This window comes from Macrosteles quadrilineatus, unplaced genomic scaffold, assembly GCF_028750875.1.
Source record: "Macrosteles quadrilineatus isolate MER2022 unplaced genomic scaffold, UCM_ALF_1.0 Scaffold_4__1_contigs__length_99947679, whole genome shotgun sequence".
Classification (NCBI taxonomy): Eukaryota; Metazoa; Arthropoda; class Insecta; order Hemiptera; family Cicadellidae; genus Macrosteles; species Macrosteles quadrilineatus.
Genome location: NW_026542597.1, coordinates 69,098,533 through 69,114,360, shown reverse-complemented (window position 1 = coordinate 69,114,360; position 15,828 = coordinate 69,098,533). Strand labels below are relative to the sequence as shown.

The 15,828-nt window shown below is 36.5% G+C and overlaps 2 protein-coding genes across 2 annotated transcripts; both read right to left on the bottom strand.

The window, feature by feature from the left end:
* Positions 1-916: 916 nt before the first annotated feature.
* LOC128993021 (uncharacterized) lies at positions 917-1,588 on the bottom strand. Its single transcript, XM_054416774.1, has one exon. The coding sequence runs from the start codon at positions 1,586-1,588 to the stop codon at positions 917-919; it is 672 nt and encodes a 223-aa protein (XP_054272749.1).
* A 441-nt stretch (positions 1,589-2,029) lies between these two features.
* On the bottom strand, positions 2,030-10,955 carry LOC128993020 (uncharacterized). The gene is made up of 8 exons (XM_054416772.1): positions 10,877-10,955; positions 9,679-10,012; positions 9,402-9,543; positions 8,391-8,459; positions 7,975-8,043; positions 7,725-7,793; positions 7,292-7,360; positions 2,030-5,236 (listed from the first exon to the last, which is right to left on the bottom strand). Exons 1-8 carry the CDS (start codon positions 10,953-10,955, stop codon positions 2,030-2,032), a joined length of 4,038 nt encoding a protein of 1,345 aa, XP_054272747.1.
* Between the last annotated feature and the right edge of the window lie 4,873 nt (positions 10,956-15,828).

Genomic DNA, 15,828 nt, shown 5'->3' with positions numbered 1-15,828 from the left:
AGACTAAGCAAATTTCCATTTGCCTGGTTGGATTTACATTAAAATGTCCCTTTAAAATATCACATTTATTCCCTATAGCTGCTGTACCCGTGCTTTGCATGGAAAGAGAAATTGGAGATGAGAAACTTTACCTATTAATAACAAAAAATCTTATCAGTTAAATCTATCTTATAAAATAATGTAAGCATATAAAAAATTTAATTGATTTAAATTTAATATCATATTTAATAAAATAAGAGACATTTAACAATCGAAAAACTATATAAAAAATAGTGCTAGTCATCTGATTATCTTACCCATATTTTTTACTTTATGACAATGAATAATGCAATCAAACCCATAACAAAATAGCATACATATTGGTGCTCGATTAAAACTTTATCTTGTAGTATCTCGTCAGTGGAAAATGTCGATTGAAATTTGATTATGTTGAATGATGACTTTCCAGAGTGATTTTAAAACATTCAATACAAAAAATTGATTAATTGAACACAACAAAGAAGAGAAATAAAATACATTTTAAACCATAAACCAGTACCCCAAGAGGTATAGTAATTATAAGTGCATCACATAGGCCTACTAAATGAATGAAGTTGACCAAGCCATAAAAAAAAACAAAAAAAAACAGGAAGACAAAGAAAGATTTACATCTGGCAATTTTTGAATGGTGGGTAATAGAACAAATGATAAATACCTAATGACAAATAATAACAAATAATAAATAACAGTGGGAAATGACATATAAAAATAAACACTGGAACAGTTATGATCTGACCCTTGTTAACGAAGGGCTTCTTCGTAAACAACGTTGGCCGTTCGACCATTTGGAGCATGGAGGAATAAATTTCTCGATGATCGCACTCTAGAACATGCAACATATAGCTGTCCATGAGAAAAACATCCTGATTTATTTAATTCAACGCCAGCTGTCGACAGTGTCTGACCCTGAGCTTTGTTGATGGTCATAGCAAAGCATGACGGGAAACTGTAGGCGCTTAAATTCGAATGGGTAGTTGCTGGGGATTAATGGTATTCGGGGGATAAATACCACCTCCCCAGCTCCACATCCTGTCAGGATGTCTGCCTCGATGACATATCTGTGTAGCCGACGAACACGAAGCCGAGTCCCATTACACAGCTTCGGTGGATATAAATTACGCAATAGCATTATTGGGGCTCCAACTTTAAGTGTTAGCTCGTGAGCCGGCAATCCAGGGGCTGTGACAGAGTCTATGAACTCAGTAGGGTAGTGGACGGCGTCGTCCTGGCTGAGAACCGTGTTAACAGATGTATACGTCTGTTCTTCGCTGGTGAAAAGAGACATCACCTTGATGTTCAATTCGTTGGCCTGTTCGTTTGTTGGCGCCAAGATTGCTTTGTTACAGAGCCAGCCACTGTCCATATTTAATATACCTTCAATTCCTGGATAGACACTGTCAATGTGGTTTTGTTGAGATGTGACTATGGTGCCCAGAGACGGAGGAATGACAATGACTCCACTTTCATTTATCAGTGACCCATTCCCAACATGTAAAAGAACACTGGCGAATTCCTCCAAATCTGGTTCATTCCCTAAATTAACTCTCATATTCGTAGTTAATGAAAGACGATTTAGTCGGCCACAGCTTGGATCTCTTCAGAGAAGCATTTACTTCGTCAGCACGTGTTCCCCGCACGACAACAGGCAGAGTTTGTCTGAAATCTCCGGAGAACAAAACTGTTACTCCCCCCATTGTGTTATTACTCTCTCTTATATCTCTCAATGTCCTATCCAAAGCTTCGACTGACAATTTATTGGCCATCGTGCATTCATCCCAGACTATGAGTGAACATTCTCTCAGTAATTGGGCCATAGAGGAGTTTCTTGAAATTGCACATATCGGGAATTCCATATGGTCAACATTAATGGGAATTTTGAACATAGAATGGGCCGTTCTTCCACCAGGTAGAAGGGTAGCTGCAATACCTGAGGACGCCGTAGCCAAGGCAATTTTGCTAACACTTCTAACCTTAGCTAAAATTATATTTATTAAGAATGTTTCCCTGTTCCTCCAGGTGCATCAAGGAAAAACATATTGTTGTCCGTTGGATTCTCTGTACTGTAGATGACACGATCATAAACAATTCGTTGATCCTCTGTGAGTTGTGGTAAGTTCTGTGTGACAAATTCGTTCAGTTCAACTCGATCATAACAGGTCTCCTTTAGATAATCAAAGTTAAAATGGTTGTTTGCCGTGGCCGGAACAGGAAGTCCATAGCTATCTAGCTGAAGTCCTCCGATGGATGTGATAATTTCCTGTATCTTTGACAGGCACAGATCATAAAGGTTAGGACTGTTTTGAAATGTTATATTTTCATCCACCTGTTGAGCAGTCCTTAAGAAATCCTCCGACATAGAGTCTTTGAACAACGTCCATAGTTCGAGGGGATGACTCAAGTTACAAAAAACTACCAGCACACTGAAAAGGTCTCTCAGCTTGGAGGGACTGTCTGCGACGGCTGCCTCTCTCATTGTTGCTTCCCAACATACATCGTCCTCTAAAAGACCGAGAGCTCTGCAGGCAGACTGAAATGTTTCTTGCAATTCACCATCAACGGTCTTAAGGTCATCAAAAGATGTGGGACCTCGAACGGTGTGCAGAAGCAGTCGAAGATAGTATCGCTCGCTGCTGTTAGGATGGACAGTATACACTCTTCCTATGCAAGAGTCCTGTCTTACATCAGGATGTCCTGGCACTGGTGTTCCTCTTCGTCTCCTACTCCAACCTCTTTGTTTCGTGTACGTATAGTAGGAGGGAACTTCGTTGTAGAGTAAAGTCCTGGCAAAAGCATCAGTCTGACAAAGGTTGAAGAATGCCATGAGAGTAGTATCTTGTTCCATTCTGTCTCTCACATTATTTGGTTGAAAATAAACGTTTTGTTCATCGGGTAGGTGAACTTCCAAGTGCATTACAGAAGGGTATCTCTCATGAATAGGGAAGGACAACAACCTCCATACTGCCTCAGACGAACAAATGTACCTACCACTCTGGTATGTTTGAATTTCATCTGTGTCAACCATGGAAAATGTAGCTTGATCAGTGCCCTTATTGATGTATTTGCAGATGTATTTGATTGACTTTACACTGCTACAATATTCAACGTTGATGTGCGTTTCAAACATTCGAGACAATACAAGAGAGTACAGTACAAACCAACTATTATCCATTGCAATGTCTTCGTTCCCAACTTTAATAAGAACTTGTTGACCCCCATCCTCTGGAGCGCGTCTTCTGTATGTGGGATATCCATTGTCTGCCATAGTTGTTTCCTTAACAAACGTCCTAGGGTACCTTTTGCTGCAGTGGCCTTCTTTCATACAGGGAAGTCTCCGTTGCCTTACGTTAAAAGCTCCGCACGGGCCATGTAGCATGTGAGTCTTAACTATATCAGAAAGTATAGGATCATCCTCAGGGTTTGGCAACTCTGCGGAAATAACTTGATCAACTCTGTTAGGAGGAATAGGCTCTTCTAACCAAATCAGAATATGTGCATGAGGAAGGCCACGCTTCTGCCATTCCACCGAGTACATGTAGCATCGTACTGAGCCATATAACTGACCTCTAGTTAGAACCGTCATGAGGCTTTGCAGTTTGAGGTGGAAAACCCGGGAAACAATATCATATCGGTCCTGAGCAGTTTGCATTTCTGTAATCACATTGGTTATTTCTAGCCACTTTGGGTTGGTTGTCATTGTAATAAATAAGTCAGGACGCCCAAACTTTCGAACATAACAGAAAGCATCTTGAGTTCTTGAATGCATATACCTTGGTCCTCCAGTGAATGTAGATGGTAAAATTACTTTTCGTCCCATTTGCTCTACGTTGTCATCTCGTCTAAGAGCATCTTGGAGGTGTATGTAATTTTCTGCTCTTAACTCTTTTTGATGGGTTCGGACATATAGTAGCCTTTCACTCTCCACCTTTGCATACATGTCTACTAAGTACTGGTTTAAAAGCTGTTTAAAGTGGTGAATATGATTCGCGTCGTTTTCCCTTACCATTATGCGATACGCATAAAACTCCCGGGAGCTTGTTTTCTTGTTGGTTGGCTCTCTAGTATTTGGATCTACATGTTTCAAGTCGAAACTATAACCATCCTCACCTCTGCAAAACATAAGTGGGTACTGTAGGGCATCATATGAACGGTGAGTTTCGTAGATTCGCTTCAAACCATCTTCTCTTGAGTTCAAGATGATATCACGATTATCACTGGGGTCCCCGACCATCAACACAGCAACCTCACTGACCGTTGGCTCGTTATATCTGCCTGGGTGTTCTCCTGCAGGACATCTGTCAGCCCTAATAACAATTTTCAAATCAGGTAAGTCTAGAGGCAATGTTTCTAGCGCAGATTTAAAACTTAGTAAGTATGAGTTATTGTTTTTCAGCATTGTCTGCAATTCAGCTAATACATCAGGTTCAAGGTCTTGAAACAAATTTCGCCTTCTTTCAAGTTGATCCTGGTCATTTCCTACAAAATATATTTGTAAGAAAGATGGTGGCTGGCCAGGTGGTGGTAAAAGAGACCCAATCAGGTGATAAATTTGTCCCTGTATCTTGAATGTTGGCATATAGGCTCCTTCCCGGATCTCATTGCCTCCGAAGGATGTCATCTGGAAGGCACTGTTGTAAGCTCTGATATTTCTAAGAAAGTTTCTTGATTGAGGGGAATTTTCTGATATAAGAGACCGGAGAGGCTCGGGTGCCTCTAAAATAGGCGCAAGGGACACTTTACCTGAAGCACAGCATATTCCAGGTGGTTCTTTTTCCCATGTCAACGCATTACAAAATCTGCAAGCTTTATTGAATTCTCCAATATTTGCAGCTTGACTATAGTTTATATGCGGGTCATACAGGAATCCACTGTTGTGTTGGTTTTGCCAGCATATAAGGTTTCTGTTTGCGTGTCGTGTCCTCTCTTGTTCAAGCCTGTGACTTCTCTCTCGGGCAGTCTCAAGTTGCCGTGTTATACGATGTCTTTCAGCGTCTGCAGCCATTCGGGTATTTATTTCATCCTGGTGTTGATTGGTCCTGTGAAAATGAATACGATCGGATGAACTATTTAACATCAAATTGCGTTCATGTACACGCATTCGGTATCTCTCGTTATCAGATAAATGGCGATCTTCCTGCTGCTCCGCAGTTTCAACCTGTCGTCTCTTGTCTTGCCGCGCTCTGTCGTCTTGTCTCTTCGCCTGAAATAAAATAAATAAAAGTTAAATCTATGATTATATAAAATGTAAAAACTGTCATTGAAGGGTAAGTTTTTCAAAATTAAATGTGTAAAAACAGATTAAGGAACGCGGCAGCGTTCCGCCCCGCCAAGTCCCCCAGCGGTACACAGCTGCTGCAGTGTATATATACATGACGTGACAAAGTGGCTTTTTTACTCGTCTATAGCTCTGAAGAAACAAAAGCTATCAAAATAGTTATTCGTCTAATGGATAGGGGCACTCATTCTCAACAAAATAAAAAAAAATTTAAAAAACGGTTGTGTTTGAGCCAAGAAAAACTAGTTTGAAAATTCACAAATTTTCCGTGTTCTCCTTCTTCTCCTTAAATGTTGACGGACCTACAGCCCAAACCACTGGCTCAATTTTAAAGTTTTTTATGTTGTTTGAAAGCCCTTAACGTGTAGATGTGCCTTTTGAGGGTCTCAAGTCGGTGCGTTGACCCATAAACCCTTGGCAAGCCATCAAAGTACGATTTTTGCCCATTTAAATAACATGGGATTAAAATCAAAACAAAAGAAGGACCAGCTGCGATTAAATTTCAATTAATTTAAATGTTGGAGAAATTCATAGGAACAGCTGAAAAATTATTTTAAAACATTTATAAAGTATTTTTTCAGGTATACCGAATGATTTGAACTACTTACTATATAAAATTACTTAGAGCAGTGATATTCCCCGATACTTTCCATTGAAAAATGCAGTGTACAGCAGCTCGTCATTTTTAACAGTTTAATACTACTTATCAAAACATATGAAACCTAGGAACTTGAAACTTAGTACTAGTACTAAGGTTTGTTTTATGTTTGATACACTAAAACAAAATAAAACAATCGGGAAAATCACTTTACGTATGTTAAACAAGCAATTAAAAAGTGTTATGTAAATTTAGGATAAATGAGTTTTTCAATCTTTGTTTTGCCTTATGCTATTTCTAACACACCTAATCTGTTTGATTAAATTTTTACTTCTCTAATAAGGGCTCAATTTACACTAGTCTTTAGATATACGGGTTTAATTATCAGAACACTTATGTAACACCAACGCATTTTATGTTGTTCAAGATGACCATTAATGATATTTGAAACTGAGTTTAAGCCCAGGGGGTTTTAAATAGTAATTTTGGTACGTGTGTCAAAAAGTTTTTAATCGGTTTAAAGCAGATAAGACCAAAAATTTAGAATTTAGTTCTACACAAACAATATTATTGAAATTAAATGAGATGTAGTTGTGCCGTGGTCTATAGGCCTATATCAGAGAAAAGAGGATTTTTATTTTAACTGTTAATTTTCTACAAAAATAAATAAAATCTAACAAAAAACCACTAAGTGGTAACACTTTCCCCGCCAAGTCAGCAATCCAAAAAAGATAATAAATCATTACTTTTCCGCCAAGAAAACAATGTAATGTATGTAAGTTTGGCAACTTGGCGGCAGACTTTTGCTCGATCACTTTAAAAATACCATAAAACTAGTTTCATTGAGCAAGTATCTCTCCCATTAGTACATTGCTAGGTGAGAGCTTATTTTACAAAACTTGACCTTATTTGTGCCACATTTCATAAAATCATAATAGTGATGGTTTTATATTTACTGATTACCTCGAAATTATTATACTTAGTTGGACTAATTAATTAGAGAAGTTGATTTGTGAAATTATCCACAAACGTAACTTAAATGAAAAAAAAAAACCAAGCAAAAGTCTGCCGCCAAGTTGCCAAACTTACATACATTACATTGTTTTTCTTGGCGGAAAAGTAATGATTTATTATCTTTTTTGGATTGCTGACTTGGCGGGGAAAGTGTTACCACTTAGTGGTTTTTTGTTAGATATTTCTATATTGTAAAGCGTTCTAAAGTTTGAACATTTCTAGTAATGTAAAACTGATTTGATTTAATAAATAGTCTTAAACTTTTGTCATTTTGTGTAACCGTATAATACTTTTGACCAGGTAATAAGTGACCCCCTCAGCCCAAGCCAGGCCAGGGTTAGTAAATAAGATGTTATATAATGACTCACCTCACGCTCCTCTTCAGTCTCGTTTTCTCTATTCAATCTTTGTCGCACTCTGCCATCTTCTCTTCTAGCCTAAAAAATAAATAGGCCTACATAAATATGATCTATATCTGTAACGCATAAGAATTTGTGAAAATTACCCTTGGAAAAGCGTTCTTTTAACGTGTTGAAAGAAATTGTAGTATGACTGAAACTGAAAAACACTGAAAAATATTAGTTTTTTTGTAGCATTTAGTCATAACATATCCAATATTTATAATTTTTTTTTAACTTTAAACTATGTAAAATAGTTCACATATAAATTTATAGCCTACATATTTTGATGTTATATTTAGAGTTAAAATCTCTATCGTAAAATAGTTTGAACTGTCCAGGCGTAAGGTCAACTTAAGGTCTATGCTAGTGTCAGGATAAATAAATTGTCCAATTGTCTCACCTCACGCTCCTCTTCAGTCTCGTTTTCTCTATTTAATCTTTGTCGCACTCTGTCCCCTTCTCTTCTAGCCTGAATAAACAAATAAAGGTTACTATGTCTGTAACATAAAATACACCCGTACAAATAATTTTCTGTTAAATTAAAACCATTAGGTAAAAAAGATATTTAAAATTTAATGATTAGTAATAAAGTTCCCAAAATTGGTTATTTCTTGAAACTATGTAAGATACTTTACAATTAAATGTCTCACCTCACGCTCCTCTTCAGTCTCGTTTTCTCTATTCAATGTTTGTCGCACTCTGTCCTCTTCACGTCTAGCCTAAATAAACAAATGAATAAATATTATCTATGTCTGTAACATAAAACAATCCGTATAAATTACCCTTGGAAAAGTGTTCTTTTTGAAGCGTTGAAAGAGTTGGTAGTAGGCCTAAAACTAAAACACATTGAAAAAAATTACCTTTTTTATGTAATATGATTCTGAGCAATGTAAAGACAAAACTCTAATTTTATATTTATTTATATAGATTTATCTCATAGAATCTCAAAAATGTGTTATCTTGTGAAACTATGTAAAATAGTTGAACCGATTTTGGCGTGAGAGTGGTTTTTAGGTCCAAGCAGGGGTTCAGTAGGTATATATTATAAATTGTGGAATCGCCTCACCTCACGCTCCTCTTCAGTTTCATTCGCTCTATTGAGTTTTTTTCGCACTCTGTCAACTCCTCTTCTTGCCTAAATAAATAAATAAATATAAGTTATGTTTGTGGAATGTATTGTAAAGATTAAATTATCCTTGAAAACACATCCTTTTTAGCATACAGAGAGTAATCTAATATATAAAATTCTCGTGTCACAGTGTTTGTCTGCAAACTCCTCCGGAACGACTTCACCGATCGTTATGAAATTTGGTGTGTAAATTCTGTAGGTATGCGAATAGGAAGTAAACTATTTCCCGTTTCGAAATTCTTAAAAGGGCTCCGCCCCAGTGGCTCTGGAGTTTCCCATGTTAACCTTATGAGAAATGGAATTAATGAATCTTAACAGCTGTTTCAATTAAATAGCATTAAAGTTACAAGGATTACCAACAGGGTGCAGCACTATTATTTCTTTTACATTTATGACAACAGCTAATTTGCAACCAAAAGGTGAGTGAGCGTAGCGAACGAACTTCAACCTGGAGGCGAGTGAGCGTAGCGAACGAGCTAACCTGAAGGCAAGTGAGCGCAGCGAACGAGCTCCAACCTAAAGGTGAGTGAGCGTAGCGAACGAGCTCCAACCCAAAGGTGAGTGAGCGTAGCAGACGAACTTCAACCAGGACGTGATTGAGCGATGCGAACGAGATCATCTTGAAAATTAAACGTAACGGTACTTTCTTTCCATCGGTCTGTCTTAGGGGAAACCTATAACTTAGGCGATACGAAGTTCGCTGGGTCAGCTAGTGTTAGTATAACGGAGGGTCTAATCTATAATAAATATACTATAATTATATCGAAGTAAGAAGTATTTGTTTTATATTGATGAAATAGTTAGTCTTTAAATCTTCAAAATTTTTCATTTGTGCAGGCTAACAAAACTGCATTAATATAAAACTGTTAACCCTGTTCTGGTCTAGGAGCGGACTTAAGGCCCAATTCGGCAGATCAGAATAGAAAATAAACTCTCAAATTGCCTTACCTCAATCTCTTCTTCAGTCTTATTTTCTTTATTTAAGTTGTGCCACAATCTGTCTTTTTCTTTCCTTGCTTCCCGAACATAGGTGATCTCCATCCGCCTTTTTTTCTTTTGAAGATTTCGTTTTTTCTCTAGTCGGTTCTTTCTGTTTTGAGTAGGCCTAGTTTCATTTTGTTTTGCTCGGTAATTATATAAATTGTCTGTTCTCCGACGGATATCCCTCTCCTCTTGGGATTGAGTTGTTCGAGAGAGTTTGTGACTCTCTCTATCTCGAGCCAACCGCTGTTCTCGATCTGCATCAGTTTGTTTTGCTCTGAAGCGAGCCACCCGCTGTTGACTTGTGGAAGGTGTAAAGTTTTCGGAAAATGTCTCATCTCGGGATGTGATGGAAGGTTGAAAACTGGCGGAAGGTTGAGAGCTGGTGGAAGGTTGAGAGCTGGTGGAAGGTTGAGAGCTGGTTGAAGGTTGAGAGCTGGTGGAAGGTTGAGAGCTGGTTGAAGGTTGAAAGCTAGTGGAAGGTTGAAAACTGGCGAAAGGTTGAAAGCTGGTGGAAGGTTGATTAACTTCTAAACTCTGAGACTTTCTTCTCCTTTTTGAATCCTGAGAGAGTCTTCCTACATTTGCACAAACAAAATAAATTTATGTAAAAAGACTAAATCATTATGTTGTGAAATGAAAACAATCACGTAAAAAATTTGAATATTGAAAAAACTTAATTGAAACAATTCAATCAAGTCATTCGAATGTGGAATGTAAACAAATCTTGTCACTACAATATAAATAATAAAAAAACATCTGTTCTAGAAAAAACATATGTGATCCACGAATATTAAAACAGAAACGGTATGCATCATTAAAAAACAAATGACGCAACTGGAATCAAATCATGCTGACGTGAAATGTAAACAAATCTTGACACTACAATATAAATATAAAAAAAACATCTGTTGTAAAAAACAAATGTTATCCACGAATATTAGATCAGAAACGGTATGGATCATAAACGTAAGCAAAATTATGTTACTGGCCCGAATAATATGATAATAATATTAAAATATTGTTCAAAGTATTCATTTTAAGTAATGTTTAAAAATATAGTGTGTTTTGGTTATGATACATACCGTTTCTGCTTCAATATTAGTGTATATATATTACCCTAGGCTGTTTTTTGCAGCAACGATACAAAATGAACCCATCGGTGGTCGTAACCATGTCGTGGTGTAATGGATAGCGTATTCGACTGTTTTTCAAGAGGTGTCCAGATCGAATCCCACCGATGACACTAACTTTTTGTCAAAGATTTTGCTTAGAATGCGATTAACTTACTTCTTAACTGTACTGTACATGTTCTCTTAGAGTTTGAGGCATTTATAGTCCATAATTCGATTATTATCTAATATCTTTTTTATATTATCAGCAAGTTTGGTTGGTATGGTTATGACAGTTTGATTTTATATTAAAGGATTGGGTAGACCTACGCACCAATAGAAGATGGCTCATAGGTCTATTGATGGAATGGTCTAATGAAGGCAGCGCAATAGCGGTGATAAGTGACATATTGGAAAAGTGAGATTAGCTGGAAAAAACACTGTAACGTTGACAACGAAATCGTAAAGGTCTTCCGGGGTCGCAGCAACACCCTCGATCACCCACTGTAGTAATTATTTACTTGATAGAACAGCGATCGAAACGCCTTTAATGAGTGGAAATCTCGATTGTAGGCTATTAGTGGCGAATATTTAAAAATTTGTTTCCCAGTCTTATACAACACTGATTTGCTGTATTCAAAACTTAAGTTGAATTTTATAGACATAGAATCTGCAGGTTCTTGACCTGGATGTGGATGATGATTAATTTAATTTACAGTTAACATTATAGTACTTGCGATCGATTAAATCCGTTATGCAAGTCAAAAGGTCAATTAACGTACTTGGTTCCTCAATGAATGGTTTTCGATTTGCGTACAAAATGTGATTAGAAATGTTGCAGTATTTGTAAACAAAATGTAATGTAAACAATTAAACATATCAGTGACAGCTAGAAGTGAGAATTGATCCAAACAGCTGTTCGTTATTTCATAAAATGTAATAGTAAACTTTAGAAGAAAACTTGACAAAAATCGAACAAAATTGGGTTTTTGATGGTTTGTTATTTTGTTTTCAAAGAAGCGAGGCCATGTTTTTATAGCCTAAGACACTCTCACTAATTCAGTAAATGCAGAAAAATGATTAGAACCTTGATCGGTACTCTAGTTTTCTAGGAGTAGGCCGCGTAAAATGACATATTGGCGTTACAGACCGAGTCACAGAATGGACAGACAGACATACAGACAGAAATTGAGATAAGACTCGTTTCGGCTTTCTTAGGCTATGAAACGTAAAAATAACCAAAAACTGCATGATTCTAAGCAATGTACAGACAAAACTGTAATTTTATTTATATAGATTACTAGCTGGCCCGACAGACGTCGTCCTGTCCTATGTGGTTTTATGTCAAATGCTCGTCCATTTTCAAGATGAGCTCGTTCGCATGGCTCAATCACGTCCTGGTTGAAGTTCGTTCACTACGCTCACTCACCTTTAGGTTGGAGCTCGTTCGCTGCGCACACTTGCCTTCAGGATAGCTCGTTCGCTACGCTAACTCGCCTCCAGGTTGAAGTTCGTTCGCTACGCTCACTCACCTTTTGGTTGCAAATTAGCTGTTGTCATAAATGTAAAACAAATAATAGTGCTGCACTCTGTTGGTAATCCTTCTAACTTTAATGCTATTGAACATCATAGAACAGAACCAACTTGTTTAATTGAAACAGCTGTTAAGATTCATTAATTCCATTTAAATATGAGTACTCATAAGGTTAACATGGGAAACTCCAGAGCCACTGGGGCGGAGCCCTTTTGACGGATCTGCACCAAACTTCACACAAACCATCCTTGAATAATGCTTAATAATGCCTGAAAGTTTCATTACAATTCGTTGAGCGGTTTCGGAGTCCATAAAGGACAAACAAACAAACATACATTAGATATTATATATATGATGACTGACGAGCTGGCTCGACAGGTGTCGTCCTGGCCTAATGTGGTTTTATGTCAAATTCTCGTTCATTTTCAAGATGAGCACGTTCGCATGGCTCAATCACGTCTTGGTTGAAGTTCGTTCGCTGCGCTCACTCACCTTTAGGTTGGAGCTCGTTCGCTGCGCTCACTTGCCTTCAGGTTAGCTCGTTCGCTACGCTAAATCGCCTCCAGGTTGAAGTTCGTTCGCTACGCTCACTCACCTTTTGGTTGCAAATTAGCTGTTGTCATAAATTGAAAAAAATAATGGTGCTGAACCCTGTTAGTAAACCTATTAACTTTTTAATGCTATTAAACATCATAGAATTAAATTCTTTAGTTGAACCAGCTGTTAAGAATTTTTAATTCCATTTAAATATGAGTAGGTACTCATAAGGTTAACATAAGAAACTCCAGAGCCACTGGGGCGGAGCCCTTTTGCCGGATCTGAACCAAACTTCACACAAACCATCCTTGAATAATGCTTAACTAGTGAACGTGTTGCTCGAATTCGAGCAATTGCATTACAGGCGACTCAAAGATTATGGAAATACTCATACAATCTACACAACAGTTAGATACAATCAAAATCTTTTGTAAATATCTTATCTTTTTTCAAAAAGCTGATCTTGTTTTTTTTTTAGTGTTTTCTACCAATTTTTCCCTCTCATAGCCGCATTAAAAAAAACAACATTATTTATATTTCTTCTACTTGGTTGTGTTCTATGACTTTTTCTATGTTTCCATTGTTTGCAAATCGGTTATTTCAATGATTGCTCAAGAAATGTAGAACAGTGTTAATTCAGTTTTATTTTTAGCCTATATCAAATTGTCCAGGATTTCTCACTCTTTTCCATTCTAATAATCACACCAACCCAAGTTTCGTCTACAGATGCAATATGCCAACGAATATCACCTAGGTACAATCTCCAAGAAGTTGTAAAAAAGGCAGAAACCAACCCATACAACAGATATAAGTTAACTCCATAAGAAATAATTTTAAAAGTTACTGTGATATTAGGATTTTCCACTGATTTGGTAATAGAACATTGTATTGCAAAACATGACACGATGCAGAAGAAAATCAATTTTTAAATCAGAAAAATCCATTGCAAATACTGTACTTCATTTTGACAAATTCAATAAATCACAATTTAAATATTAACAGCTGTTGCATTAAAGAGTAGTGTAGAATTATGCATATGGCCGTAATGTAAACAAATCTGAAGAGGCAACTCTAAAGGTTTCTGGGGCAGAGCCCTAAGGGAATTTACCTCTTTCCTCTTTTGGTGGCTCATCTACAGACCAAGACCTTTCTTTAGAGACCCCTACCAAGTTTCTAAGCCCAGCCGTTCTCTCAAATTGGCTGTGACAAAAACCCCGTTTTCCTCCATAAGAAAAACATGGGATGGGAATTTAAAGGCCACGGGGGCAGAGACCCAAGGGAATTCACCATAATTCTCTTTTGATGGCTCATCTACAGACTAAGACCTTTCTTTAGACACCTCTACCGAGTTTCTACGCCCAGCCGTTCTCTCAAAATAGCTGTGACAAAGAAACAGTTTCAAATTAATATATAGATACCTGAAAGTTTCATTACAATCTGTCGAGCGGTTTCGGAGTCCATAAAGGACAAACAAACATACATACATACAAACATACATACAAACAAACATACATTGGATTTTATATATATATATAAGCCAGGTAATTGGAATATATTACAATCGGACTATGGGAACGGGGGTTTATGGGGGGTTTTATGGGGTAAAATAGTTTTTTCCCATTTTTGACCCTAAAAACACAAAATTTAACAAATTATTTCCAAACCATTTTGTAGAGCTTAAAAAAAATAATTTAGTGTATTGAAGCGTTACCATGTGCCTAATGGTTACGGAGAAAATTCCAAAAAATTGTAAATTTAAAATTCCCATGTTATTCTTATGAAGACTTTTTCAACTGTTGTAGTTTGCTTGTTTGATCAAATTTGGAAAACACATTTATTTCTATTTTTAAGGAGGCATTTTAGTGTAAAAGTAAATCCAATCAGACTAATGGAAATTCGCTTAGTTTGCAGGTTTGCTGTGGCAGGGTATTTTAAAAGTATATATTTCGTAAACTATTTGTCGGATCGGGATGAACTTTTTTTGTTGAAAGATAGGTTTCATGCTATCTTTCTTACATTTACACATTTGTTGTATGTTTATACATTTTTCGTAATTTTGCAAAACACCGTATTTTTTAAATATGTGTTATTTTTGTTTGTAACGTTTTATTGATACAATATATCAAAAACAAACCATACAAAAGGTTATATTAACGTTTAAAGAGATTTACAAATATACCCTATTTGATATGCTTTACTCAAAAGATTACGTCAAGAAACTATATATATCTCACAAAAACACCTAATTTGGCGCAAACGCCTATTAGTCCAACATCTAGGGCTGTGTGCAAGTCATATATAGAAGGCTTTACCATTTAATGTCGATGTAGGTGTCCAAAGAAGTGTTTTTAACTCGGGTTTCACGTCTGAACCCACTGCATTTTCCGTTTATAACTTATGGCGTCGTTAAAATTTCTTAAAATTCAAACATGTTTTAAAAACTACTCTAACCCAGGCTTGACTGTATAAACATGAAGAGTACTTTGGTTTAGAGTTTTAGATATTTTAGTTGCCAGAGCCATATTGATTGTTTTGTTTTTCTTTTGACGATTGTCATGAACTTTGTACATAGTTTTAACGACAATAAATCATTTCATTTCATTGGTCTAAAGGAATGTTCCCACTATATATATATATATATATACCCCCGCCGCAGCAAACCTGCAGATTAAGCGAATTTCCATTTGCCTGACTGAATTTCTACTAAAATATTCCCTTAAAAATGTCAGATTTATTTCTTATTTAAATGACAATAATTGTAATGAGTACTTAGGTTTGCTGGTTCAGGAAGTGTATTGAGGTGTGTGTTTTTTTTTTATTGAAAAGGTGATAGCTTAGTATGAAATAAATAAAATGGCACAATTTGATTAAAATATATCCATAAACAAGCAATATACAACAGTCTATTTATTCTCCATAAGAATAAAATGGGAATTTTAAATGTATACTATATTTTTTAATTATCTCCGTAACCGTTAGCCATATATAACAACGCTCAAAAATACAATTTTGTTTCTTTTTTAAGCTCTACAAAATGGTTTGAAAGGAAATTGTGAAATTTTGTGTTTTAGGGTAAAAAATAGGAAAACACAATTTTTACCCCATAAAATCTCCAATATACCCCTGTTCCCATAGTCCGATCAAGCTGGTTCGTGAACTCGTTCGAATAAACGTAGGTTTACACGTTTGTACCAAATTGTCAAAATTTCAT

Bases quoted from the DNA above. Each gene is read 5' to 3' on its own strand.
- LOC128993020 (XM_054416772.1), bottom strand. From the start codon at position 10,955: ATGTCACTTATCACCGCTATTGCGCTGCCTTCATTAGACCATTCCATC. The intron at 8,044-8,390 runs GTGAGGCGATTC...TTGTTTATTTAG, and splicing joins AAACTGAAGAGGAGCGTGAG to GCTAGACGTGAAGAGGACAG. The intron at 5,237-7,291 runs GTGAGTCATTAT...ATTTTATTTCAG, and splicing joins AGACTGAAGAGGAGCGTGAG to GCGAAGAGACAAGACGACAG.
- LOC128993021 (XM_054416774.1), bottom strand. From the start codon at position 1,588: ATGAGAGTTAATTTAGGGAATGAACCAGATTTGGAGGAATTCGCCAGT.